This window comes from Drosophila guanche, unplaced genomic scaffold (genome assembly GCF_900245975.1).
Source record: "Drosophila guanche unplaced genomic scaffold, DGUA_6, whole genome shotgun sequence".
Classification (NCBI taxonomy): Eukaryota; Metazoa; Arthropoda; class Insecta; order Diptera; family Drosophilidae; genus Drosophila; species Drosophila guanche.
In genome coordinates, this window is record NW_022995749.1 from 2894446 (window position 1) to 2920793 (window position 26348).

General features: G+C 47.0%; 4 protein-coding genes across 7 annotated transcripts in view; 1 reads left to right on the forward strand and 3 right to left on the reverse strand.

Moving 5' to 3' along the window:
• The window catches only part of LOC117585491, a 12076-nt gene extending 4060 nt beyond the window's left edge, over window positions 1-8016 (reverse strand). Inside the window, exons 1-3 of one of the 4 annotated variants that reach the window (XM_034274989.1) lie at window positions 7785-8016; window positions 4421-4751; window positions 3472-3558 (exon numbers count right to left, since the gene is read on the reverse strand). In XM_034274989.1, the coding sequence (XP_034130880.1) occupies window positions 3472-3558; window positions 4421-4735 (402 nt within the window). In that variant the 5' untranslated portion in view covers window positions 4736-4751; window positions 7785-8016. Of the gene's footprint in view, window positions 1-3471; window positions 3562-4420; window positions 4752-6482; window positions 6524-7784 lie in introns of those variants that run through there. The other 3 variants (XM_034274987.1, XM_034274986.1, XM_034274988.1) reach the window with 3 other exon arrangements.
• A 1775-nt stretch (window positions 8017-9791) lies between these two features.
• LOC117585013 lies at window positions 9792-12206 on the forward strand. The gene is made up of 4 exons (XM_034274253.1): window positions 9792-10074; window positions 10146-10214; window positions 10783-10905; window positions 10961-12206. Exons 1-4 carry the CDS (start codon window positions 9928-9930, stop codon window positions 12068-12070), a joined length of 1449 nt encoding a protein of 482 aa, XP_034130144.1. The 5' UTR covers window positions 9792-9927; the 3' UTR covers window positions 12071-12206.
• Window positions 12207-15687: 3481 nt separating this feature from the next.
• The window catches only part of LOC117585853 (short-chain dehydrogenase/reductase family 16C member 6), a 28655-nt gene continuing 17994 nt past the window's right edge, over window positions 15688-26348 (reverse strand). Inside the window, exons 8-9 of the mRNA XM_034275601.1 lie at window positions 24003-24010; window positions 15688-15700 (exon numbers count right to left, since the gene is read on the reverse strand). The gene's annotated coding sequence lies outside the window, so the exon portion shown is untranslated. The remainder of the gene's footprint in view (window positions 15701-24002; window positions 24011-26348) is intronic.
• Window positions 18019-23513, reverse strand: LOC117585848. Its single transcript, XM_034275592.1, has 3 exons — window positions 21554-23513; window positions 20432-20593; window positions 18019-19413 (listed from the first exon to the last, which is right to left on the reverse strand). Exons 1-3 carry the CDS (start codon window positions 23174-23176, stop codon window positions 18418-18420), a joined length of 2781 nt encoding a protein of 926 aa, XP_034131483.1. The 5' UTR covers window positions 23177-23513; the 3' UTR covers window positions 18019-18417.

The following is a 26348-nucleotide window of genomic DNA, read 5'->3' on the forward strand; positions in this document are numbered from 1 at the left end:
CCCTCACCCAAAAAAATGAAACAAAAAACCAACTGCAAAACAACAGAAACTACCCAAAGAAAAGCGGAAAGCGGAAAATCGGAAAATCGGATCGACTGACAGACGACTGAAGAATATGTATTGAAATTTCGATGATGCTTTTTGTGTCTCTCCGCTCCATAAAAGCGAAGGCACGTGTGCGTCTGTGTGCGATGGCAAAAAGTGTTGTAAATATGCAGCCAAACATAAATTTGGTTGAATAAAGAAACAATTTCTGGTCTGAAGCTGCCACACTTCCTTTTTTTTTTGGTTTTATTTCTTAACGATTTGGCCAAAACTGCTTTCAATGTATTACAAATGTAAAACGATTCGTTTGCAATTTAAACAAAAACAGGTACAGAAGCAGAAAGATTACAACTCCATCGATGTCCACGAATTTGATTTTGCAGCTCAAAGTTTTGTGCCCTTTGTGCAACAACAATACGCCCCAGCTGTACTCTATTCAGTAGAAACGACACCGAAAACAAATACGATATGAGTATGAAAGCTGCAAGGATATGCAAAAATGTGTACGTGTGCGGAATAGTTTTTAATTCTGTTCGTATTTTATTGTTTGTTATTGGCTTATATGGCCATAAGCAAACGCTTTCAATTTTAATACCCTGGCATGCATAAACAACGACTCCAATTAGTGATGGAAATCAATTAAATGATCTAAGCTGAAACAATATTGGGCGGCAAGGGAAGGAGGCAGTGGAAGTGGAAGTGGAAATGGAAACTTAAATGGAAATTAAAATATTCGTTTTTTTCTAGTCGAATGCGAAACCAAGAGAGCATGTTCAATTGTTTACACTGACTGAGTGATTGTTCATTTTCTTGGAATACTTTATTACATTTTTACTTGAATACTAAAATTTAATGTCTACCGCCTACAAGTATGCAACGCTTTTAGTGTGTAACATCATGTAGAATTGACTTGGTACGTAGATAATAACAGTCGGCAATTACAAATTGTGTTCCCGGTATAAAATTCATGGAAATCCCTCACGTTCTACCCAATAATTGAATTTATTTTATGTGCTTTTGCTTCACACAAGTGAGAGACGAGAGTTAATATTATTCGAATGGCATTGCACTTTTCACAATTTACTCGTTTACTTAAGCCAAGAAAGTGCCCTTCGGGGGGGTTATTTTGGTTTGAAAGCACGCAAGAGTTTAAGTTAATCATCTTTTGATGTTGAAAGCCAATTCCTGGAATTTTCCGGGCGGTGTTTGCTTGTGAAATTTATGAAAATTAAATGAACTGGAAATTTATGCATATTTAAATGAAACAAAAACAGTTTCATGCCCGATTTAATGTCAAACAAGGGAAACCTAATGCCAAAACCTTATCCGGCCGCCAGGAGCATGCCAAAGAGCAGGCGGCAGCATGGCAGCATGGGCTAATGCAAGCGATTATCTTTGAAGGGAATCGAGAATGCACTAGTATTGAGCCAAATCTGGCAAAACAAAATCCCTTAATAACTTAATGGACTTGTGTGTGTTTTTGCATACATAAATACCCCCAAACACGCTCAGACACGCACATGCATGCATAAAGAATATGACACTAGCATATAGCATGCACACACACACACACACACAGACACACACACACACATACGAGTGTATGCTCATAATACAAAACTCGTATAATGCCAGCTTCGTGCTTCAGTAATAATTGCCAAATCTAAAGGACTCTGTAGGAAAGTAAGCCGCAGGCCAGAGTGGCAAGGAAAGTGGAAGGGAAATCCCAGTGATAGTGTTGCAGATAGAAGACAGAAGACAGAAGGCGGAGAGGAGCATGGGGGGCATCCGGCATAAACTGATTTTGGGTTAATAAACAAATTATTCAGTGCAGTGCTGCAAGTGGAGTTCGAGCTTCCAAAGCTGCCAGCTCCTGGACACACAGCTCTGCGGCTGCCCCACTTTGAAGGCGTTGCAGCGTGGCTGGCGTTTCTGGGATACTGGCAGCGATATGTGTCCCTTGCAGTCCCTACACTGGTTCTCCTGCACATGCTTAATTTATGGCCACACACACACACTCTGACACTGACACTGGCCGACACGAGAAGAGTGCCACACGGAGATGTGCTGCAAGCGAGAACTCCATTTGAAAATAAGTTTACATTTTAAATGGGCTGCACGGCGGCAGTGGCAGCCAGTCTGGACACTCTTTATCTTGTCTAATTAATTGAATTTATGTTTTGGCTTTAAAGCCCCGACACTTGCCAGCAGCTTCAATTTGAATGCACAACGAGCTCGTGGCGCAACAGAATGAGCAGCAGGAGCAACCAATGAAGAGGGTGGACCCGCTGGCGAATGACACGATTAGTCACTCTGACTTCCTCTATGTACACAGATATGTATATATGTATATGATGGGTGCACACATCTGCCTAATCGTCAATATTTGATTTTTAAACGACATAATCAATCACATTGCCCGCCTGATGTTTTATGTACATAGAAACGCTGATGTACATGTATGTATTTTGCCAAACTAATCAAATCACATGCCAGGGCAAACATTTATCAGAAACCCACTTCAATATAGAACGAAAAAAATGAAACAAAAACAAAAACAAGCAGCAAAACCTGGCTACAATCGATGGCTAAAATACCCTTGCCCTGTCCTTTTTTTAAACAGTTTTTTCGAGGCCCTCGAGGGCTTGACATCTCAACTCAACATTCAACATTTGTGGCTGCGCAGCACTGAGTATTAGAGTGTTGCAAGACATCTGATTATGTTCATGGTACTCTCATAGGCAAAAGGGTGCTCTCATATAAAAACACTTGGCCAGAACATAACCGACGGCCATTAACTGCCAACATGACGACAGGAAGGCGGATGTAGAGGCGGAGGCGGCTCGGCTCTAGCGTGGTGCGTCGTTTGAGTAATTGAGTAAACAATGCCGGCAAGGCATACCTGCTTGACAGAGAGGCTGTGAGCGAAAGAGAGGGAGGTGGGAGAGGTGGGGAGGTGGGGAGGTAACGGGTGACAGAACCAAGAGTCAACGGGGGCAGCAATCACTGGCGGCAGCCCAACGTTGCAAAACTTTATATACAGTCAAGTGATTAGCAACAAACTTGCGCAGCAAAATCAACGCAAACCCGGAAGGGGATGGGGATTGGGGATTGAGGATGGTGACGGGGACTGCCACTGCAACTGGGATTGGCACTGGGATTGAGATCAGGACTAGCTACGGCAGCAGAGCCTCTCAAAGGCAAACAAGCGGCAACTGCTGGCAACTAAGTTTTGAGAGAGTTCCGACGAGTTGAGTTTAGATAATGACGAACTGAAACTAAAGCCCCAGCTACCCTTTCGAGTCAAAGCCCATGCACGGGCCCAGTCAGCCAGCCAGCCAGCCAGCCAGCCAGCAGGGGGACCTCATCGATATGCAACGCACATGCAACAGCGGCTGGGTTGCCCCTTGCACCACACCCACTTACCTCAAGGCACACAGGACACTCCAGTAATTGGGAAATATGTTGAAGGCATGTTGCAAACTTTTGCAGCGATTGTTGATTAATTCCATGCTGCTGCAAAGACACAAAGAGCGAAGGGAGAAAACTTTGGTTAATTTTGAGTGTTTCGCTTCAAGGTTATCAGAATTCAATCCAATGACTCCCAGGAATGCCTTTAATGATTTTAAATGCATCCATTTGAGACGCTTTCCATGCTGTCTAATACATTCAATTATCAAAACGAGCCCAGCACTGCACTATGGTAATTCAATAAAATGATTAAACTGCCACCGACAGGACACCAAATGCCACCGAGAGATGCACATGCATTGGTCGAGTGCAGCTGCAAGTTGAATCTGTTTAACGGATTGAAGCAGATGCATAGCCTTCAGCCTTGATTGATATGGACTTTCGCCCGTGTGCCACCGACCGGCCAGGTACGAGCGAGAATGCCGGCTATTTGTGTGTCTGTCCGGCAGGATTCTCCCTCCCTCTAAGTACGTCTGAGTCAATTGAATTGTAATAAAGTACACATGATGTGTCAAGAACAAAATTGCATTATTTCAATGCAATTTCATTCAATAATAAAATAAACAGCTTCCGGCGGCAAGGGTAGACCCACCTCCGGGCAGGGCCATCTAACAGATTTCACCTGTGACGTAGTCAAGGATTCTTTACGAGACGCAAGACACTGGGTAGAGGTATAGCTTCAGCCTCCCCACAGCGACTAATTACTAAGCCAAGGCGGCAGTCATTAAGGCAATCAGCCTTACGTAACGCTCAGTGGCACGTGAATAGCGGCGGCATTACAAGCAGTGGTATGACAATGACAATGCCCCATTTAACCAATCGACAAATCAACTGCAAGCACAAGCAGCAGCCAGCAGAATGGCCATGGCAATTATGTGGCAAGTGCAACGCGGTTGGGACTCACCACAGCGTGGGATGCCTCCTCAGCATGTTCGGGGGATGTGATGGCTGCCTGCTGGCGCCACATCATCAGGGTGACACACTCGGCGCCACTGTGCCAGTGCTCGGCCAGGCGATTGGCCAGCTCACTGATCCTTAGGCCGAGTATGTCCACTCCATTCAGCTCCAGCAGGGTGTCGCCAATGCGGACACCGCCGCGCTCCGCATTTGATTTCTCCTGCACCCCGCTGACCCAAGGATACGGGTCCCAGGGGGCACGACTCAAATTCAGGCCCAGCGTGCCGTTGGCGCAGGCGTAGATGGTGCACAATTGGAGCATCCTTGTTCAAGTTTAACTGCGAATAAACGGAGAAATTGGCTCAAATTAAATTCAGAACTCTTACAGCAACATCCTCAAGGTCGCACACGTCTGTGGCATTTCATGGAATTTATGTCTTGGCACTCGGCACACACGCACTGCCGAGAGGCCAGACCAGACCAGACCAGGCCAGACATAAATATGGCCAATTTTCAACACTTGAGAGGCGTTTACCAGACACACTCACACACACAGTAACACATCTAATTACCAGAACCAACACACAGAGGTATGCCACAACGTCTCGTGCTTAGTTTTCCCTGTGAAAAATGGTGCCAAACTGTTTTATTTCCCCTGCTGAGTGGGCGTGTCATCGGTCGAGGCCTCTTCCTGCCTTTGACATTCCCATCACGTACACAGCCACACACTTGTGTGCACACACATATATTATACATGCGTGTGCGTGTGTGATGGGGCAACCACTTGTATCATTTGCACCTTTCTGTGTGGGCAATTCTTTCACCTTTCGGCAGCTGCGTCGAAGCGCAATTAATTAGCAAAGCTGTTACCAAAGGTGGCCAACAACTTTTACGCATAGGCGGCGGCTGCTTTGGCCTGCCGTGAAATTTGCTCACATAAATCAAAAGTTTCTCACCCGCTGGCAAAGCATCAGGAAAAAGGTTTCTTGAAAAGTTGCACAAACTACAGAAAATTAATTAAAAGGCCTGCGGCAGACGCAGATCCCAACCCGCAACCAGAACTTAATGGCTGCAAAATGGAAGACTGCAAGGCGATAATAAGCTAATAAGTCTCTCAAAAAAAAAACACAGCTGACACTGTCATTGTCTCATGTCTGTCGAAGATGTGTTTAGAAGGCGATACTGAGAGCCAGAAGCAATCTACAGGCACAGCTTTGCAAACCAGATTCTTTCGTCTAGTCATTGACATTGTCGTGCCGAGTCTCCGCAGTGCGTCAGAGTCGTCAGCTCAGAAGATTCTGAAACATTAAATTGATTATTCGTATACTCGAGACTCGAGACTCGAGACTCTTTCAGCGCTGCGTTCAAGCATCCACATATGTGGAGACTGTGGAGAAGGGGACTTGGATTCTATCTGTCGCTACGCACGCGGATACAGATACAACCAAACTTGTTGAGCGCACTTCACTTCACTTCTTACTGACATTGGCCATGAAATGGCTATGACGTCGACAGCGTAAAGTGAGCGCACACAAAAAAAAAAAAAAAAACAAGGGAGAGAAAAAGTTAAATAAATTATTAAACAATAAATCGAAATAAGCTGTAGCAGCAATCAAAAGCGATTGATACTTGTCTGGCCATTATTCAATTGTGCATTATGCACGGAACCATTATTGCTGGATGTTCATGGAGTTCTGCTCTTTTTTTACTTCTGCACTTTCGAACTTCCCCCTGAAAGTTAAGGGCAATTAAGGAAACTGATTTAATTATTTTTCGTAGCCGCACAAATGAATTAAAGTTGCGCCCCAAAAAGTCAATTCCATACAAAAGGCAAAACCGCAGCGGAGTTGCATCGAGAATGGAGAATCGAGGAAGGCAGAAGTCAGCGTCGCAGCAAGCCACGTTTCGGCCATTGTTTTGCCCAAGAATCAATGAAGCGCGGCAGTTAGCAAACAATTACGAAATCCAACTAAACAGAAGGAAGAGCAGCAGCACACTCCGCACTCCCCCGTTTGCTGGCAACGCTCCAGTTCGAGCACAAGTTTATTAATTAATTGCCACATTTATACCGTACAGTTTTCCTCTTTATATATTTCTGTATTTCTTTGTAGGAAGCGAACTGTGCTTAGGCGCGTGCGAATTGCAACTAACTGCAACCAAACTGGAAGTCAGTCGGCGGATAGCCAGCCAGCCACTTGAAGGTAATGCACATTGCACACGGCAGAAACAGCTGCACACAGATAAGTAGTGCGAATACGGGGTACGAGTAGGAGCTGCATCTGTAGCGCAGCTTTCGTTTTCAGTACCATATCAAGTCATGCTCAAGGGGGAGGGGAATGGATAGCTGACGGAGCGAGACTAAAACAAACTCACACGAAAATTGCGTCACAGTTACACGAAAGAAACCGCAAGCGAAAACGTACGACAGAAACAGAGGCAGAGGCAGAGGCAGCGACGAAACAGAGACCCAGAAACCCCAAAGCGGGCAAAACTGTTGCGCATGCGCCATTGACGTTGCTGCATCTGACTCTCCCTCTCTCTCTCTCTCTCTCTCTCTATCTATCTCTCACTTGGTCTCTGTCTCACTCTGACTCAGGCTACAATTAGCAGGCTGAGACTTGCGTTGCCGTGTAAATTTCCAATTGAATATGATTCGTTGGGTTTTTTGTTGTTGTTTCTACTCTCTTAGAGGGTATTAAGATTGTGAACAGATGCTTGAAGTCGTTTCCATAAATTGATTAAAATGAATTTGCAAGTGCTAAAGCCAGCAACAAGTCTTTGTGGGTAGAACACACAACTGGTTTTATGAATAACCATTCTCAGCGTCCAGCGTCAGGTTTTCACCACAATTAATTCATATCATTTTTGTGTAGTGTATCTTATGCTTCGGTTTCTCAGTCTGGCTTCTCTGCCTTGTGTTTGGATTTTGCACAGAGTGTGATGTTTCGCACAAACATTGCGCATGCGTAGAGACGCAGAGGCCCGTCTATGATTTACGAGCGCATTTCTGAATCACTTTAGACTCGTTTTGTAGCACTAGGAAATGAGATGGAATAGAAAAAATAGAATAGTTTCAGCTTAACAAACTTGTTTGATGTCTTTAATTATGCGAAATGCGATGATAATTGTGCGTTACACTTCCGCATGGAAATGGAGAGCGGACGGGGCGAGCAATTACCGCGCAGATTGTGAGGTAGCTGCCGCCTTGACCTAAGACAACGTTACCAAAGCGACCACCGACCACCGACCACCGACCACCGACAATGGCTCAGGGCTGTCCGTAATCGTAAGGTCATGTGGCCCATTAGAGAGGTATCATTTTTACAGCAAAGTTTCGTATGGCTTGACCGAACAATCGTTAATACACACACCTACACCGTTTTCGGTTTGTTGATGGGCACACAAATGATTTTGGTTTGGCTTCAGCGCCTTGCTGGGAAATCAATTTTCACAACTTTTCCTTGTGAACTTTGCGGCTTTTCGCTTCGTCACCTCCCACTCAAATACACACTCGCTGATGTCTCAATTCGATGTCTTGGTCTGGGCACCGGCGCCACGCACTTCGCGTCTGCTTGCGGAACTTGCGGAGGCGCACGCGCACTGCTTGAGCGTTGCGAAGAAACTGAACAGCCGCCGATCCGGCGTCTGCGCAGCTGACCAGCAACAACACACCTGAGCGCACGGCAGCGCCCTCTGCGGGCAAAGCTCCGCAGGCCGAGCAAGCTTTCGAACGGTTTTTCAAACTTGTAAGCCATAAATAAGCCCATGCCTTGAGCACTCACCAACCATCTGCAAATGGAACTGGAGTCCAACGCATGGCGTGACTGCACTTGAATTGGGCCATTTGCCTTTAAGGCCGGCCTGCCAGCCTGCCAGCCAGCCAGCCAGCTTCTTGGCTAATTGCTGGCCCGATTAATAAAAGTCAATTGCTTGACTTTGCTGCCGTGCCATAAAGTACGTGTAGGCGTTCGCAGTTCCAACTCGTCTCTGGCTCATTGAGAAACATGAAATTTGATGTTATTGGCTTTGTAAGTATTTGGTTAATTTTGACAATGCCGACGGCTGACGGCTTTCGGCTGCCGTCCGCTTCTGTGGCCACTCAAATGCCAGGCCATTCTGAATAGCTCAAATAAATTCAAATGAAATCTAATTGAACTCGCAAATTGAAAACCCCAAACGAAATCAAAAGCCAAGCCGCACAAACAAACCACCGCACCAGCGACCAGCACCCAGAGCCTAGTCCAGGGTCATTAAGCTGGGCGCAAAATTTAATGAAATTACCAATTTCAATGTTATTTGGGCAGCAACCTATGCACGCTCATGTCCGGCTAAGCGGCAAACAAAAATTGCCCCATCAATTGACAGCCAAACAAAGGAAAGCAACAAAAAAGCGAAAGTCAATTGGAGCAACGCTGGTGTGGTGTGGTGGGGGTTTGGTGGCAATGCCAAATCCATTTGTCAGCTGCCAATTTCCATCAGTTATCATTGTTAGGGTTAATGGACGAGCTGGCTTTTTAGGCCAGGCATTTATTTGGGGCCCGTTATTTATGTTTATCCCCGCTTGACACCTCCAAACCTCCGCCGGTGTTGCTGTTTTCATTTCTCCTTCTGATTTGCGCCACTCAATGGCACTGCACTGCCATTTGACACTGGGCTCTGGCTTTGGCACATGGCGACACGCAATTAAGCTAAAAAATAATCATATTTATTTTCAAATTGAATTACAATGTCGAAAATAAACACACATTTTGGGCACAAAAATTAAGCAAATAAACAACACTTCAAAAAGAGCAGAGAATGCGGCAGTGAATATTTGAAATGTGCTGAATTAAACACTCGCGTGGAATATTATCAAATTATCATTAAACAATTAAAGGTAATAGAAGCTTTCATGTTTGTACTTCTTCTGTGAGATTTTCATGCATTTTCAAGAGATTAATATTATATACCATCGATTGCCATGCACCTACTTTATTCACCCCATCACGAATCTCTTGCCTTAGTCATTTCCGAGTAAATATATGTGTAGCTTTATCTTTGTAGCGCACACAAAAGCTGCATATGTCTTAATGCCCAAATAAAAGTTCAAATATTTACTTAGCCCCAGCAAGCGGCAGGCGCACATACTCGAGCTCGTAAGACTAATTTCCATGCGCACAACCTGCTGCTGTCAGGCAGCGCGCTGTATGTGGCGGCCCTGGTCGCAGCCACAATTCGACGCCGACAACTTACAACACAGAGACAGAGGCTAGAAGCCGTGGCCAATGGGTGAGAGATGCTGTGAGCGCGGCCGAAAGCTGAAGCCAAAATTGTTGTCATAGCCGATTGCGTCGGCCCAAAGCGCTCGGCCCACATAGACGCGCGAGACTTGCACGAACAAAATACAGACTCGAAAAACAGTTTACCAGGTGAGAGCGCAGGTTGAACACGTCTCGCACTAGTCACTGTATCGGTTCCGTGTGGATTTTGGCTGTCTGCAACGCGAGTAACTGCGATCTCTGAGGATTAGGAACAATGAAACAAACCGATCGGGGCACACAGACAAATGCAGCTTCTGCAGAGACATCGAGCGTGCGGCTCTTGAGAATACCACGTGCTGCCCCCAGCATTGAGAACTACGGGTTCCATCTGACCCGCAGCAAGTGGGATCCCTACCCATGGGTAATAAAAGGAAACGACAAGCGCGGATCCTGTTACGATCTTTAATCCGATACTTTGTTCCCATAAAACAGGTCTGCGAGGTGGCCAATGGCACACCTGCAGCGCTATGTGGTCTTCAGACGGGTGACTGTGTTCTTGAGGTAAAATATAATAGGTCTCGCTCGTCACTTTGTAAATCTTTTGTGACTAATACATTTACATATATTGCATGTATGTAAATAATAGACTTTGGCATTTGTTAGCGGTTATTGTAAGCTTAATTGATTGGCGTCTAAAACTTCCATTGTAGTTTTATCAGTTGGTTAGTAGAAAATATAAAACACTCACCCATAGAACCGAAACAGTTGGTGCATTCAGAACCAGCTTTTTCCGGGACGGGCACCCACAACCATACGTAACATTTGTAGAAGAAAATCAGAAAGATTAATTAGTGAAAACTAAATAATGAAAACAAACAAAACACTTGAACGACTTATGTATGCACAGCGACGGCAATAACAGTGCTTGGCTTAACAGTGCATGCTGCCTGCTTGAGTTAACATATGCTAACGGTTATGCATAAAGCAAGCAGTCGAAAGCAGTGCACTGCTAAGCAAGCCGGCAAGCAGTCGATTTGAACTTGAAAATGTAAATGCAGACAGGCTTTGATATATTATAACAAAAATCGATATAAAATAATTAAATACGTAAACCAATCCCACATTTCAGGTCAATGGAGTAGATGTGCTGGGAATGCGAGTCGCAGATGTCGCCACAATAGTTAGAAGCCAAAAGGACTGCGTCACAATCCTCTGCTGGAACAGTGGTTGTGAAAAGGACTGTGATAAGAATGTAAGTAAATCCAATTGAACACTCAAAACCGAAATAATTGTGTGAAACCCACCAGAGCATATGCTGTGCACCCATGCCGACCAGCCTAAGACGGCTCTCCACAGCCCTGGAGAGTATACTGCGCCTGGTCGAGTGTCCCATCTGCAATCTGACCATAACTCCGCCAGCCATGCAATGCCAGAACGGACATGTGCTCTGCGTTGATTGCCGTATTCGGGCCGAGCGCTGTCCCGTCTGTCGTGACTTTTACACGCCGCGTCGGGCCTTGTTGGCCGAACAGATTTACTTGACCATTGCGAATGCCTTTGAGATGTGTCGCTCCGAAGATAAATTGCGACAAAAGCTCTTCGCGGGCATCACCAAAGTCGCAGCCGTACCGCAACCGGCCAAAACACTTGCTGACCAAAGCATTTGGCGGAAGCGAAGGCCGATGCTGGCAACGAATAAATTTCTAACCAAGCTGCTGGACGGGCGCAGCGACCCGCTGGAGAAACTCGTCGAGTCCAATGCTGCCACACTGCTGCGCACAAATTCCACAGACAACTTCAATGCCTCCAATGAAACGATACAATCAGCAAAGCCGACAGAGACACCCAGTGCCACAATGGCGAGGACGACAACAATGCATCCTTCACATGATGAAATTTCGGGGCATCTTTCACTCTCAACAAATGATTTACGGCATGCAACAGTTAAGCTGAAAGGGCAGCCCAATGGAGAGAGTAATGTCCCAGCCGAAGACCATGGGGAGCAGGAGTCGGGCAGTAGCCACAGATCCATCTCCGTCTCCATCTGCTCCTTGCCAACTCGTCCGCAGTCCGACAGTCTGCTGTTCATAGGAAAGAGTCGGCCCTTGGCCCTCCGAAACGAGTACATGCCAGCCAATGTCAATGAATCTTCGAGCACGCTCCAGCTGGCAGCACCACCTTCTGTCACTCTGAGTAAATGTGGCACGGACCTACCATCGGAGGTTGTCCAAACAAAGCCTGCCTCTCTGCTCTACTGCTGCCCGGGCGAGTGCGAGTGCGAGTGCGCGTGCACCTTGCGTTTTGATGATGAACTGAAGCTGGAGCTGGAGCTGGAACAGGACAAGGATCAGCAGCAGCAAAAGCAAAAGCATCAGCGAGAGAACTGCTGCTACAAATCCGCTTTTCGTCTGCTTTGAACATTCAGTTGCCGCCAGGCAACTTAATCAACGGACATGCACTTATCAGTGGGACATTTTCATTTGGCATTTCCTTTTTTGTTTGTTTGTTTTTTTGTTCTTGTGTTCTAATTAAATTAAACGCCAGCTGCTTTGCCAAAGTTGCTTATCACCCGAGCAGACCAGACCATTGCAGTGGTCCCCCATGGGTCATGGGCAGGGACATCTGTAAAAGAAATCTACGAGAGCGGAGGGAAGGAGCGCCCACAAAGTCCGAGGGTGCCCAGAAGGCTGTTGCATGGCACCCTGCACTCGATGCCAGTCAACCAGGCAACCAGCGAGAACTTGGCGATGAAGATTTCTAATTGAATCACTTCTGAACGCTTCAATGATTCTGTGTCATTTGGCGTGGCTCGATAATGAAGTTTGCCAGGGTCCAACTTTGATGGACGGGCGACAATGGAGTCCATTTGTACGTATGTAAAAGATGTTCCTTGCACTGCAAGTTATTATTGCCTGCAAGCACCCGTCCGGCTAGGCTGGTCAATCAAGAGTGAAGCGCGTAATAAGCTTTTCATATCACTGTCCACTGTAAACTGTCCTGTCCCGGGGCAGCCATAATGACAGCCGCAGAGGGACAGCCATTATGTCGGCCATTTACCATTTAATATCGATGCAAGGCAAGGCAAGGCAAGGCGTTGAAAGAAGGCAAGATGTCAGCTGGGAGTAAACAACGCCAACAGCAGGCATCCATCCTAGTCCTTTCGCCGTTCCGGACAACCGCACTGCTGGTAGTTGCAGCAGAACCACCCGCTGCCTGCTTGGATTGCTATGAAAATGTCATCAAAACCGGAAGTGGCAGTTTAATTTAAGCGCGTTAATTGAATTTTATTTTCTGCCATGTTGATCGCCCTGGCAAGGCCCAGGAGCCGACCCAAGCCAGAGACCTGAGCCAGTGGCAGAGGCAGAGCCGAAGCCGGACCGGACCTACCCGGGTATCCGGGTATCCGGGTAGGATGCGGAAATTGATTTGCTGCTGTTGCATTGTGTGGACGCCCGGCCATATCCCGTGGCGTCGACACTGGCCGTCACCGTCACCGTCACCTGGCAAACTTTAATTACAAACTTCTATGCCACATTATGCGGCAGTCAGCAGCTGTAGGAGGGTTTTGTTGTTGTCGAAAATCTGTTTAAATTGCTGTTATTGTTGCCAGTCTTTGTACTCTCTCTCTCTCTCTCTCTCTCTCTGTATTTCTGCCTTCTCCATGGCTGTCCGTGTGCATGTTTCTATGTGTATGTGTGTGTGTCGCACACTTTCTAATTGCATTTCATTATCTATTCGAAATGACAGCAATTTCGAGGGTCGCCAATGATATTGGTAGCAATGGAACTGGAACAAGTGCTGCTGCTGCGGTGTGCAGTGCAATTAATTTCTACTTGTGAACAAAAAGAAATCTGAAGGTAAAGCAGTTGCTTGTGCTGCTTCTACTGCTTCTACTGCTTTCTCTACTGCTTGCACAATTCGCAATGGGAAGCCTGAAGGAGGCTCATCCATTTGGTTTTTAATTAATGTGAAGCACTCATTATCGACTGCAAATTTTACCTTGGCTGTACAGGACTTGAAGATTGTTAAAGCATTCGGTGCGGACTCTTCAAAAATTCTAATTTGCATCCTTGGCCGCACAACCACAACAGCAGCACAGGCGGAGGCAGAAGCAGCACAAAGTTTAAGTTCTTCGCTTGCATAAGAATAAACGGCACTTTGGGGCAAGTTTTGCAGCAATACAACAACAACAAGAACAAGAACAAGAAGAGCAGAGCAGGAGCGGGGGCAACACACTAAGTGGTAATGGCCAAAACAATAAATTTACTTTGGAGCAAAATTTCGCTGCCACACCCACTCGAGCAGTAGCTGCAATGTTAGGGGTCACGTCAGTGCAGCACACCACACCACACCACACGGCATATGCGTACCCTGGCCCAAGGGCAGCTTATCAGCCGTGGCCGTAGCAGCCAGCTTTTGCAACAATGTGACCATGTCCCCCGCCCCCGAGCGAAGGAAGAGGGAATGAAGCGAGCAACAATTCGGAGAATCCTTCCCTTTTTGGCGGCGCAGCTGTTCCGTGTAGCGCCACAACCTTAGAAAGTTTCTAACGAGCAACCAGCCCCAAAGCCCACCCACCCAAGCTTCTTCCCATGTTGCTTCACGCTGTTGCCTGATGGCTGTTGCCTCATGGCCCGTTATTGTTACTGTTTAGGCGGCAAACAACATGTGCGGTTGTCATAAATTTAACGCCAAAAGAGCATTTTAAGCACTCAGACAGCTCAAGTACAAGCAGAGGTGGGACGGGGCACTTTGTCGTCTAATTACTCTCGGGGAAAACTTTCGAGCAGTAGTCCCCCTGTGTTAGGGCTAACTGAAAACTTTGACGAGCCACCGGAAATGTTTAATTAATTACACAATGGGAAATGCAGTATGCAGATGCTGCGTGAAAAGTATTTTCATATTTAAATGCTCGCATTCGAGTTCATATTTGAAATTGTCAATTGTGTATGTTGCGGAGGTGGGAATAAATAAATGCGAATTATTTATTCAATTAAATGTTAAAAAACGTGCTGCCAGGATGCTTTATTGCATTATCGATGGGGGGTCGGGGCCACAGTAAAATATGGCACACATGTCTGCTTTATTTTATTTCTCCCTCCCTATTATATCTTTGTGCAGAATGCAGAAGGTATGCTGTGTTGATGTGTGCTATGTAACAGCAGCTTTTTCTGGTCTTTCGTGGAATATAGTGTAGCTCCAAGTACAGCGTTTAAGCATCAGTTATAATTCCCCATGCAGCGGGAGGTATTTCTTAGTCGTTTACTCAACGAATAACCAAGGATTCACTGATTTCTTTGCTGCTGTTCCATGTCCATGCTGCAAGCAGTGCAAAGAAACTTAATTATGGTTGAGCGACGTAGCGCGGCAGCCAGCCTGATTAAATTAAAACGAATACAAATACGATTGCGTTTGCGATTGCGAGTATGAAATGAATGCAGAGAGCTACCCCATTCAGACGGCACTGCCCCATAAATAGGCAACAAAGCGCTTTACTTCGGACTACGGGGGACATGTGTGAGTGACACATTTCACACTGGGATTGAATTAATCGAAAACTCAGCTGGCGCTGGCTACGCAAAATGGAAAGTGACATGTCAGGACCAGCCACAGCCCTTTGACTTCTTTTATCGCAAAATTATGAATGTGCCGCCATGGTGCGATATAATCGCATTCAGCCCACTACAGACCAGCACCAGAGAGCAAGCAATCCAAACGGCAAATTAAACCATTTTTGCCCCGACCACAATTAGAAAAAGTGGAAAGACACATGGCAAACAAGGACGGGTGTTCCGTTGGAAATTAAAATTAAAATTCCATTGATTAGAAAATTGTAAATGCATGGAATTTTGGTATATCGCTCTGTGGCGATCTTTGGATTTGCATAATTGCGGAACAAACCGCCGAAACGCACCGAAAATCGGAGCCACAGAACATGAGAAACAGCAACGGCAACAGCAGCAGCAGCAGCAGCAGCAGCAGCGGCAGATGCTTATCGGAGTGGAACTTGCCACCGGGCACTGGCGAGCGAAACTCCCTTCTGCCTTCTGGCTGCTGGTGCCTCCGTTGTGGTGCAGGAGGAGGCACATAAATATCAAATATTCCAACACATGGGGCTGGCGGGGCCTTTGGCTGGGAACCCTGAAACCTGCTCCTTCCATTTTGCATCCTACGCGCTGAGAACCCCTTCCGTTTGGCTGTGGGAGTTTTTAATTAAAATAAAAACGAACAGCAAAAACGGCAATGGAAATGCCACATAATTGTCGAATTGTTGCCACTTGCCACGCATATGTGTGCGCGGGCATTCGAGGCGAGGGCGTGGCCGTCGTGGACTGGGACGTGCAGCTCTGCTGATTAACAAAAATAAATTGTGAGCGCGACTTCGCTGGTACAACAATTACTCCCACAAGCACTCGCACAGGTACGAGGCAGCCATTTTCATAAAACTTCACAGCCTCTGCTCGTACTCGTTCTCGTTCTCGTTCTCGTTCTGTTTTGTTTGTTCGCCTAGTAAATGTTTAGCCGCCATCCCACACACTCGGTGTGTGAGTTTTTGCTGCACAATTTCTGCACTTTAAGCTCAAACCTAACATCCATAACGGGAGCCGTAACACACAACAGAGCCAGCCAATGACCACTTGTAGACCACTGTAGCAGGCAGTCCGGCCGAGTGACCAGTAAACGGATATTACAGCGGGAATATCGTACGCAGATCTGGCATGTAACATTCATAAATAGTATTTATCCATCAAGCTAGTTCCTCATTAAGCAACTCTTCAATAAAAGATTCTGCTTTGGGTTTCTCTCCATTTTAGGTTGTAACCATCACCAGACCCAGCGAACACCTACAAAACGAGCGATACACACTCAGACATAGTGGAGTGCTGTCAAAAGTCAAAATCATGTGCCTGTGCTCATGTTTTATGTGTAGGAGGATATGGATATGCGGCGCTGCTTTTAATTGCTTTGCATTTTCGTTGTTTATTTTGTTGATGTTGTCCCTGTCTGCCACAATGTGTTTGTGTTTGTGTTCGTGTTTGTGTGTTGGGGCATGTAATGAAGAGCCGTGTCGGTCTGCATATTAACTGGCACACTTGCAGCATTTTTAAATGCAGCTGGATGACCCATCCCTAAGCATTTTTAGTTGCTGCTGCACAACCCACATGTACAGCAAAAACAGAAGCCGGAAACGGAAACGGAAACGGGTAGCTGGATGTGGATGTGGATGTGGATGTTGGTATGAGTGGCCGAGCAAGTAAATTTGCGCACGGCTTTCATTGTCTGTCATAAGCATAAATGGTTATTAATATTAAAGTTCATAACGGCCAATGTTAACTGCTCATTTAACGGGGCCATGCTTCTGGCCACTTTATTTTTAACCCGCTGCTCTGCGCTGCTCTGCGCTGCTCTGCTCTGCTCATTGATATGTTGGCAGTTGTTTACACATTAACAGCCCGCTGTGCATGTGCACCAGCATGCCCGGGTGCAGTTTCCAACCAGTTAACGAAAGAGGACATTTGAGCCTTATTAAGTCGCTAAAATTGCATTGGCAGTGGGCAGTGCAACATTGCTGCAGCTGTGGCAAGGCATTTATGGGGGCAGATTCTGTTAATATCCAATGCAGCTATCCATTAAGGAAACGTGTTGGTGTATTCTTTTTGGAATATTAAATCAAATTAGAGCAGCCCATGCAAAACAACCATTCGATGCGAAATCAGTGCACAATCACAAATTAATTGAAGGCTTAAGCCCATTTTTATGCATTTTATATGGGTCGTAAATGAATGCGAATATGTATTCGAATTTATGTGCATGGATGCAGGACAAATGGATGCGAAACTGAAAATGTGTTGAATTCGTATAATAAATTAACTACACACACACACACACACACCCACACACACATGCATGGGGGATGTAAATTATTTTTTGAATGCACAGCAATTAAGTGAAGTCAGGCGGGCAAACATGAAACGGAAATCCCAGCATGTTGTACGGGTCTCCCTTTCCGTGTTTTTCTGCCTCGAGTGCCAGGTGAAATCGAAGTGGATCCTAAGGGTCAATGGTTACCCAGGAGTGCGTACATTAAAGTGCAATAATTGTGGGCGAACATTCTTTGCACATTCTCGCCACTGCCTAAGAGATTAACGCTCTGCTCCCAGCGTTTCTTCTCAGCCAAAAATTTGGCAATAGAGTTATGATATTTGCGATTAAATCTGCATACTTACCCTTTGAGCATTCGGCACTTGAACATCTTTGCCAGCTTGTAGGTAGGGCTATGGCATTAAATCCGCTTTAATGCAATCTTTTTGTTGTCCATGTGCTTCACATTAATGTTTATTCACGTAGTGAGAGCGCAAAGTAATTAATATGCATATTTTAATATAATTACATATGCAAACAAGTTGCGTAAGAAAAAATCATGGAAATTAATTTGATTAATGTGGCACATCGTTGTTGTTTTTCCCGTCAAGAGAATCCTTAACAGAGCACTTCTCGGGCGGGGGTGCTTAATGTAAAGAGTAAAACTAAATTGAGGATTCACCGCTCTCACGGCCACTGCGGAGGAGGGTGAAGGAAGACGCTGCTAATCACTGGAACCAACGGATGATGTCTGGGAACATTTCTTATGGACTAAACTATGGGCTAAGGGATGTGCTATATACAAGTCATGGTAGGGGTCTCTTTCTGAGATCTTTGGACATAGAATTGCTGACTTTTGGTGGACGCTAGCTAGAACTAGTATGAATCCTAATTTCGAACCTTAGATGAACTCCTGAAAGTCCAGCATATCGAAATTATTGTCAAACTCTGATTGTAAATGTAAATGAACTGCGGGGCTCTTGCATGTTGCTGGATCCGTGTAGGAGTCCGCGATGTACTTTGTCACGTACTCGAACGACACAAACTCGCTCAAATGGCATTTGCTGGCCCTGCCCCCCTGTGTGGCAGCCACACTGCTAATCCCATTAGCGGCTGAGGCAACTGCCGGCTTCGCAGTGTCCCTTAACGGACTGGGATTGGGACTGGTGCTGGTGCGGGTGCTGGTGCTGGGGCTGGGACTGCGTCCATTCGTTGATGTCAGCAGTTGTTCGAGCTCGCTTAATTGATTAATATTTTCATGGTAATTGTTGCTGTTGCTGCTGCAAACGCTCAGCGCATCCGTTTCCGTTGCGGGCGCCATGTTGCCATATGTTGTTGCTGCCGTTGCTGATGCTGATGTCTGTACTGCTGTGGTTGCTCCTGCTCCTGCTCCTGCTCCTGTTGTTGCCTCATTCTGATTGTGCTCAATGATGACAATGCAATTTGACAACTCATTAAAGTTCATTGAATTGTTATTAGCTGCAACATTGCCGCAGCCATTGCGGTTTGTCCTGTCCGCAGTCGTTGGCCCAGTCTCAAAGTGAAGCATCGAATCGCTGCAACTATTGCTGCGTTGCTGCCGTTGCTGCTGCTGCTGCTGCTCACCTGTCGCCGCACCTGTCGTCGCACCTAAGGGCGCACCACCGCACAGAGCCTGGGCCTGGGCCTGGGCTTGGGCCAGTGCGGATTCCGAGTGACGGCGTGTTTTGGCCGCCTTCTTGCTGCAGGCATTCGATGGGCCACCACCACCACCACCGCCGCCGAAGCCGCCGGCAGATTTGCGGCGCACCAGCTGTCCATTGGCATTGCGCAGCGCGTGATTCTTGACATGTTTGCGCAGGCTGGAGGGATCCGTGTAGCGCTTGGTGCATCCAGGCAGCTGGCAGGCATACGGTTTCTGTGTCAATAGAGCGAGAATAGACGAGACGCTTTGCATTAATATTTGCCAGCTTCAATGGAGCGCGCAACAGCGCGGCACAAAATGTTGTAGCTGTTGCTGCTGCGCCCTAAAAGTATGCAATTGATTTGTTCTCCCACACACACACACGCACACACACAGGACCTGCATATGGCTTGGCATATTTGCCAAGTCAAATCGTTTTGAAATGTCATGCTGCATTTTGTTTGCTCTGCCTGTCCGCGGGCACCAGAAGCATTCGCCTGCCACCCATCCACACATTGTATCCTTTTGTGATCCTGATTGGCTGCCCCCATGCCACAACCACCTAAAACTGCTCCTAGCGTGGGTCTGGCAACTCGTTTAGTTTATTCGATTTGCCTTCATGCTGGCTGTGCCCTTTTTCCGGCTGTACCACGCGCTGACGCGGCTGTTGCTGTTCTAGCTGTTGCCGCCGTGGCCGTGGCCCTTGCCGCTGGGCCAAAACAGAGCCAAAACTATAAATCACTCAGGCAGCGAAATGCGAAATGTGCACATGTCATGCTGGCAGCAGCCACAACAGAAGCAACAGAGCAACAGCAGCAGCAGCAGCAGCAGCAGCAACTGTGGCACACTTTTTTGTGCTCTTTGAGAGGGTATTATGCCTGTCCAAGGAAGAGTCCACATAGCTGTGTGCATCTGTCAATCTGCATTTGTTTCTATGCTAATTCGCAGCACCAAAGATCGGATCTTTCAATGGATAATCCAACCAAAGTGCATCATTTCATGGTACACTCTATCCGCAAAAGGGTATCCCACTTTCTCATTGTTTTATTTTTGTTTCATTTAATGTGACTTTGTCTCAGCTGTGCGCCTTGGCAGCCATTAAATCTTTAAGCTACTTGAGCTTGAGACCCCAACTGCATCTTGCCCCAATTGACTCCCTGGCCGCAAGCACTTCAATTTCCTTTTGACACGCATTGCAAATTGCTTGCCCCACGCACACACACACACACAGACATAAGGGGAATGTACTCACCGTGTCGTAGTGGGTCCTTTGATGTTTCGCCCGATCCGAACTATTGCTGAACGCTTTGAGGCAACCTTTATACTGACAGCCATAAGGCCGTTCGCCCGTGTGCGAGCGTTGATGAATTTTCAAATTTTCCAAACGCGAGAATGCTTTATTGCAGCCGGGAAACTGTAATGGAAAAAAACACACACAAAAATGAAAGGTGTCATCGAAAATTGCAATTACTGCCGCAGCACAGGAGCAGGTGCCAAAGAGGAGGAGATTGAGATGAGTCCAGAGTCGAGTGGAGTTGAGTTGAGTGTCCGAAGGACGTATAAAATTGTGACCTCGATGTTGCCCCCCAGGTAGCCCACCCTCACACCTGTCACACACACACACCCAGTGAAAGGGCAAATTACGCTTTTGCAACAGGAACAGGGAACAGGGAACACAAACAGCAAACAGCAACAGCAAGTGTAATGGCAAAAGGCAGCTCCAAGCAGAGTGCGAGTTCTTTTTGTACGCTCCCAAAAACAACCAAGAATCCATCAATTACTCAAAAATCAAAATGAAAGAGCATCCCGGAGAGAGATGGGACGTAGAAGATACAGTCAGAGTGTGTTTTTGTGTGCGTGTGTCCCCTAATAACATTACCAGCACAACTCTATTTCAAGTGGACTTTCGACTGCTGCTGGGAACTCTGTCCTGGGAACTCTGTCAATATCTGTGATTGCTTTGCGCCGCACAATTCATCATCTGAGCGAAGGCAGGCTCCAATGTCGCATCAAATGTCAACACGTGCATGATAAAAGCAAATGCCAACGAAATATTAAGACGACTCAAAGATACTTCCTTTATTAGGAAGCACTCTGACACAAGAGGGTCGCAGGACCAAAAATCAGATGGTTGGCCGATGTATCTACCTTTTCTACTCCTTTGGCAATGGGTATCAGCAAAGGAAACTAACACAGCCATCGTATCGTGTGGAAAAGTCTTGTTTCGAAACATAAACAAATATGGCAGCAGCAGCAACAGCAGCTGTGCTTTGCTGTGCTGTGGAAAAAAATAAACTCCCCTTGTCTGATTTTGAAAAATGGCATTCGGCACGAGATGGGACAGGTTTTGTGCTGAATTGGCTTGGATTCTTACCGGACATTTATTCGGCTTCTCGCCGCTGTGGACACGCATGTGAATGAGCAATTTGTAGCGGGCATTGAACGGCTTGTAGCGACGGGGACAGTCCAGCCAGAAGCAGGAGAAATCCTCGCCCTTGCGCACATCCACGTGACACTTCTCGATATGCTCCACGAAGGCTTGCTGGTGGGGGAACTCCACATTGCAGCCGGTCCAGCGACAGATGAGTGGCAGCGGTTCCGCCTCCGCCTCGGCCTCAGCCTCGGCCTCAGCCTCTGCCTCCGCATCGCAGCAGCTCTCCGGCTTGATCTCGCAGTCCGACGGCTGGGCGAACACCTCGTTGTCGAGCTCATCGAGGGTCCCGGTGTCCTCCTCATTCTCATTCTCATTCTCATTGTCATCATCCTCGCTGTCCATGCCCATGCCCACACCCATGGCTGACTCAGTTTTGATCAACTCATCGGCAAAGTAATTAGCCATATCGGATTTGGTACTTTGGCATTGCGGCGACTGCTGATTGCCGTCGCCCAGCATCAGTTCGTCGAGCTCGTCAATGGTCCAGATGATTTTGTGTTCACGGTTTGGCTTCTCGATGGCGTGCGACATATTATTTTGATAATTTTCGGCCGCGTACTGTGCCGCCCCCGGGCCGGAGTAGAGATTCGAGTAATCATCGTAATTGCTGGCGCACATGGGAATGCATTTGGGTGTCCCGAATGTGGAGCTCATCGATGGCAGCTTGGTGGGCGAGGGCTCCTGCTCCTGCCCCTGCTCCTGCTCCTGCTCCAGCTTGATGTGTTGCTGCTGCAGCAGGAGGCCATCGTACATGTTGCACAGTTTGGGCGATGATGTGGCGGCGCCTGCCGCGCACGTGGCTGTGGCAGTGACTGGCATCTCGCCGAGATTGAAATTCAACCAGGCGTCCAGGTGCGGTGATGAGCACGGTGATTGGTTTTTCGATTGGCAATTAATTTCGTCATAATTAAAATAATCAATATCCAGATTAATGGAGTCGGCCTGCGAGGCCGCCAAAGACGCGGCATCCACCGGCACCTGGCTGGACTGGGCGCTGCAGGGCGTGTAGGGAGTGTAGGGCGTGTGGGGCGTCGGCTGCGGCTGCGGTTGCATCAATCCGGAGAAGTCGGGCTCTCCGGTCAGTCGGGCAATGTCCTCCGGCTCGAAGCGGAAGATATCCTCCCGGTTGAGCTGTGTGTACTGGCCCTGCTGGTACGGCATGCCCGTGTGGTCCGCCGAGGCGCACACAATATCATCCTGATCCTGGTCAAAGTCCTGATCCTGCCCCACAAAGTTGTGGCAGTCGCTGAACACCGAATTGGGTGTCTCCGCGGCAAAGCAAAGGTGCGAAAAGTCCGGAAACTGCAGCTCAGCTCCGGTGAAGTTGTTGTAGCCGCCGCTGCCGGCAGCCTCCACCTTGAGTGGGGCCCGAAAAGTGTCGTTCCGATTGGACGATCCGCCTCCAATTGTGGCACTCAGCGGGGGCGACATAAAGGCGCCGTAGCAAGTGTTCTCCTCGAATGCCTTGCCCGGCATCGATGGTGCCATGGTCTTGACGTACATGCCGCCGCTGTGGCTGGGAATGCTCAGCGGCAGTTGCTGCGACTTGAGCGTGGAAGACATATTATGGGACGTCTGATTACTTTTCTTTTGTGTCACGATGGGCGACCGCTTTCACTTTCGCATTTCCGGCAGTTGTCTAGCTCGACGATTTGGCAGTGGCAGCGTATTGTCCAACTTGGGCCGAGTGCCAATATTTTGTATGGTCACAGAACGCGGGAAATCCCAAAAGAACACACACACACACACACGAACTCGTACACTCGCACACTCGCACACACGAGACGAAAGACGAGAGGAGAGTTTTCTATTTCAATAATCGCTGTTCTTGGCTCTCATTAGTTGTTGGTACTTGATGTGATGTTCACGCCACCGCGTTCTATCTGACAATAACGCGCAGCGCTGGTGCCGCACCGTTTTTAAATGCCCGGAACGGGAATGGGAGCGGAATGGATACGGCGGCGGGATAGCATGGGGGAAGGGGTACGGTACACATTGGATCCTGCCTTCGGTTCATGCTGCCGCGCGACACTCTGCCGCAGCTCGGCTCGCCCTCTGCCATGATCGGTGTCGCACTCTTCTTTGGTTTTTCTTCTTTGGCACGCACATGTGCTCCCGCTTCCCCGCACTCTTCTGATCACACAGTCCTCCCCCTCCCCCCCTCACTTTCCGTGCGTCTCGCTGTCTATGTCATGGTTTTCCTGTCGTGTTTTTAGTACTGTTGCTGTTGTTCTTGTTAAAACTGTTATTTTAGGCTTATGTTTGTGTATAGAAAATTATGCGTGAGTCGTACACAGAGGAGAGTGCCCGGTGGGAAATGCGATTATCCAGAAAGGGAAACTGTTTGCAGAAGGCCAAAAGAGCATTTGATTTGAATGGGAATTCTTACTGCTTGCTCTTTAAGCTGCTTGGATCACTGCTTGCAGTACTTCTTTAACTGTTTCACTCCACACAAGCAGTTTAAATTCTCTTTCGCTTACAGATGCAACTGCTTGCTTATGGTTAAGCAGGTAAAGCAGAATCTTCTGAGAGAATTTAGAGCTTGAGCTACTTCAGTGAGAATCTATTTATCTATTGTTTAAATTAGTATCTAGTAGTTAGTTAAAATTATACACAAATTGAAGAACACATATTTAATTTAATTTACATTTTCGTGTGCCTCATTTTCCACCGAGCACTTGACCGTGGCACTGTCTGATATCTCTGCCTCGACGCGAACATTTCCAGCGCTGGCAACTGCCGCTGTGTGCCGCTGCTGCTGCTGCTGCTGCCTCGCGATCTTGCCATTGCACCACATGGTGTGCAAGTGTGCTCTGCTCTGGCTTTCCACTGCATCGTCATCGTTGCAATGATGCTCTGCTCTTGTGCTACTTGTTGTTATTGTTGTTGTTGCAGCTAGGCCGTCGAATGTTTTAGCACTATTTTTTATTGCCGCATAATTCCCATTTTTGTTTCTCCCTTTACTTTGGCTTGGCAGGCGGGCGGAAAGTACAGTAAGTACAAATGCTGCCAAGAGCAAGAGCTAAATTTATTAAGGCAGAAGCAGAAGAGACAAATAGCACTCCCTAACAGGCAGGTCGATCTCTGGATCTCTCTCGGTTTCTGGCTATTTTTAGACCTTAATCCTGAGTGTGTAAGTGGAGTGCCGCCTGCCCGCTAATGCCTGACAATATGTTTTTAATTTGCGCCACAGAAATGCAATTGCGAAACTATTTGCTGGCCCCATTCCCTGCAGCATCCCTTGTTGTCCTAGGCCCCGGGAAGTGCAGCTGCCAATCCAGTAATTTACATTTTTTCAATAGTGACATTTCCGGAGCATGAGTCACATCCAGTTTCCAATTTCCAGTGGTGCCCACATCAATATGAATCACTTTCCGCTGTAAGTTCTAGTTTTTCCCACCCATTCAACGCTGCCATCCCCAGTGGCCAGGCACTTCATCATTAAATGATGCCATCCTCATCATCCATACACTCGTAATCTTCATATTTTGAATGTTTTTTGGCAAGCATCACGACTTGGCGCACGTTCTTCGGTATGGCAGCAGCTGCCCCTGGTCTGGCTCTGGGTCTGGGTCTCGGTCTGTTCCTGGGTCTGGGTCTGGGTCTGGGCCTCTGCCCGGTCGCGTCAAGTCAATTCAGAAACGTTTAACACACAATTTTTACCACTTGCGCGTTTGTCACTCTGTGTGAGTCCCGGACGAGAGCAGCGGCAACAAAAAATTGGGCTCCTGGCCAAAAAACCGTGTGGCCGGTGCCTTTGTTGGTCGCTCAATTGCGACAACTTACATCATTGTTAAAATTAGTCGATGTTGGCCATTCTTTGTTGGCATACTCGCACTAGACCTGTGGTCCGCTGCTGGACCTCTATACCTCGCCCGATGCCAATGCGATTTGATGTTTATGGTACTCTGTGAAAGCCGATGACGCGCGTCTACTTTTCCTGGGAAAACACTCAACCATTTCCGCTGTCAAATGCTGCTGCTGCTGCTGTTCCGACACTCTGTTGAATATTAATTTTCACAAGATTTAAGGTAATTTGTCTTGGCCGTGGGCAGGACCGTGCGTCTCCCCAATTTACGAGTACGATTATGTCCGAGAAAAGTTTCAATTTCAATTTCAATTAAATTGTGGCAGTGAATCACTGCACTGCACTCTCCTCTTTTGCTGAATGCATTTTCGTTTGAGTGAATTTGTATGGACGTTATTTTAAAAACTCATCAGATTAATTAGCTGTATAAGCTTTCAACTCCACGGACTCAGTGAATGACCCTTGCCATGGCTGGCCACACGAGTGCCTTTACGCAAACATTTTCAATGAAATTTTCATATTTTTTCGGACTGCCAACTGCGAACTGCGAACTGCGAACTGAAACAAATATACAGCATTAATGGTTATACTCGAATGCAGAATGTTTGGTCAACATCATAAGTCCATCACAGGAGTGGAGTGGAGGGAGTGCGGGGACACGGACCGAATGTCGAATGACTTTAATGAAAAATCGTAAATAAAATTGTGGGGAAAAAGAGCGGAAAAATGTGTACTTAATACAATTTATTTGTTGCCAAGTAATGAGACTGTGTGTGCGGTGTCGATTTGTTAATGAAATTTTCAACATTATGTTTTCCGCTGAACACCAAACAAATATACATACGTACGTACATACATATATGTACATATGTGTACATATTTACATGTGGAGTGTGCATGCGACTGAGTTCATAAATTTGTCAATGA

What these genes read in the sequence shown, in the direction of transcription:
- LOC117585013 (XM_034274253.1), top strand. Translation starts at nt 9,928, where the DNA reads ATGAAACAAACCGATCGGGGCACACAGACAAATGCAGCTTCTGCAGAG. An exon ending in CGGGTGACTGTGTTCTTGAG is followed by an intron (nt 10,215 to 10,782) that starts GTAAAATATAAT and finishes CCCACATTTCAG; the next exon opens with GTCAATGGAGTAGATGTGCT. An exon ending in AAAAGGACTGTGATAAGAAT is followed by an intron (nt 10,906 to 10,960) that starts GTAAGTAAATCC and finishes GAAACCCACCAG; the next exon opens with AGCATATGCTGTGCACCCAT.
- LOC117585848 (XM_034275592.1), bottom strand. Translation starts at nt 23,176, where the DNA reads ATGTCTTCCACGCTCAAGTCGCAGCAACTGCCGCTGAGCATTCCCAGC. An exon ending in AGAAGCCGAATAAATGTCCG is followed by an intron (nt 20,594 to 21,553) that starts GTAAGAATCCAA and finishes TTTCCATTACAG; the next exon opens with TTTCCCGGCTGCAATAAAGC. An exon ending in AAAGGACCCACTACGACACG is followed by an intron (nt 19,414 to 20,431) that starts GTGAGTACATTC and finishes CTATTGACACAG; the next exon opens with AAACCGTATGCCTGCCAGCT.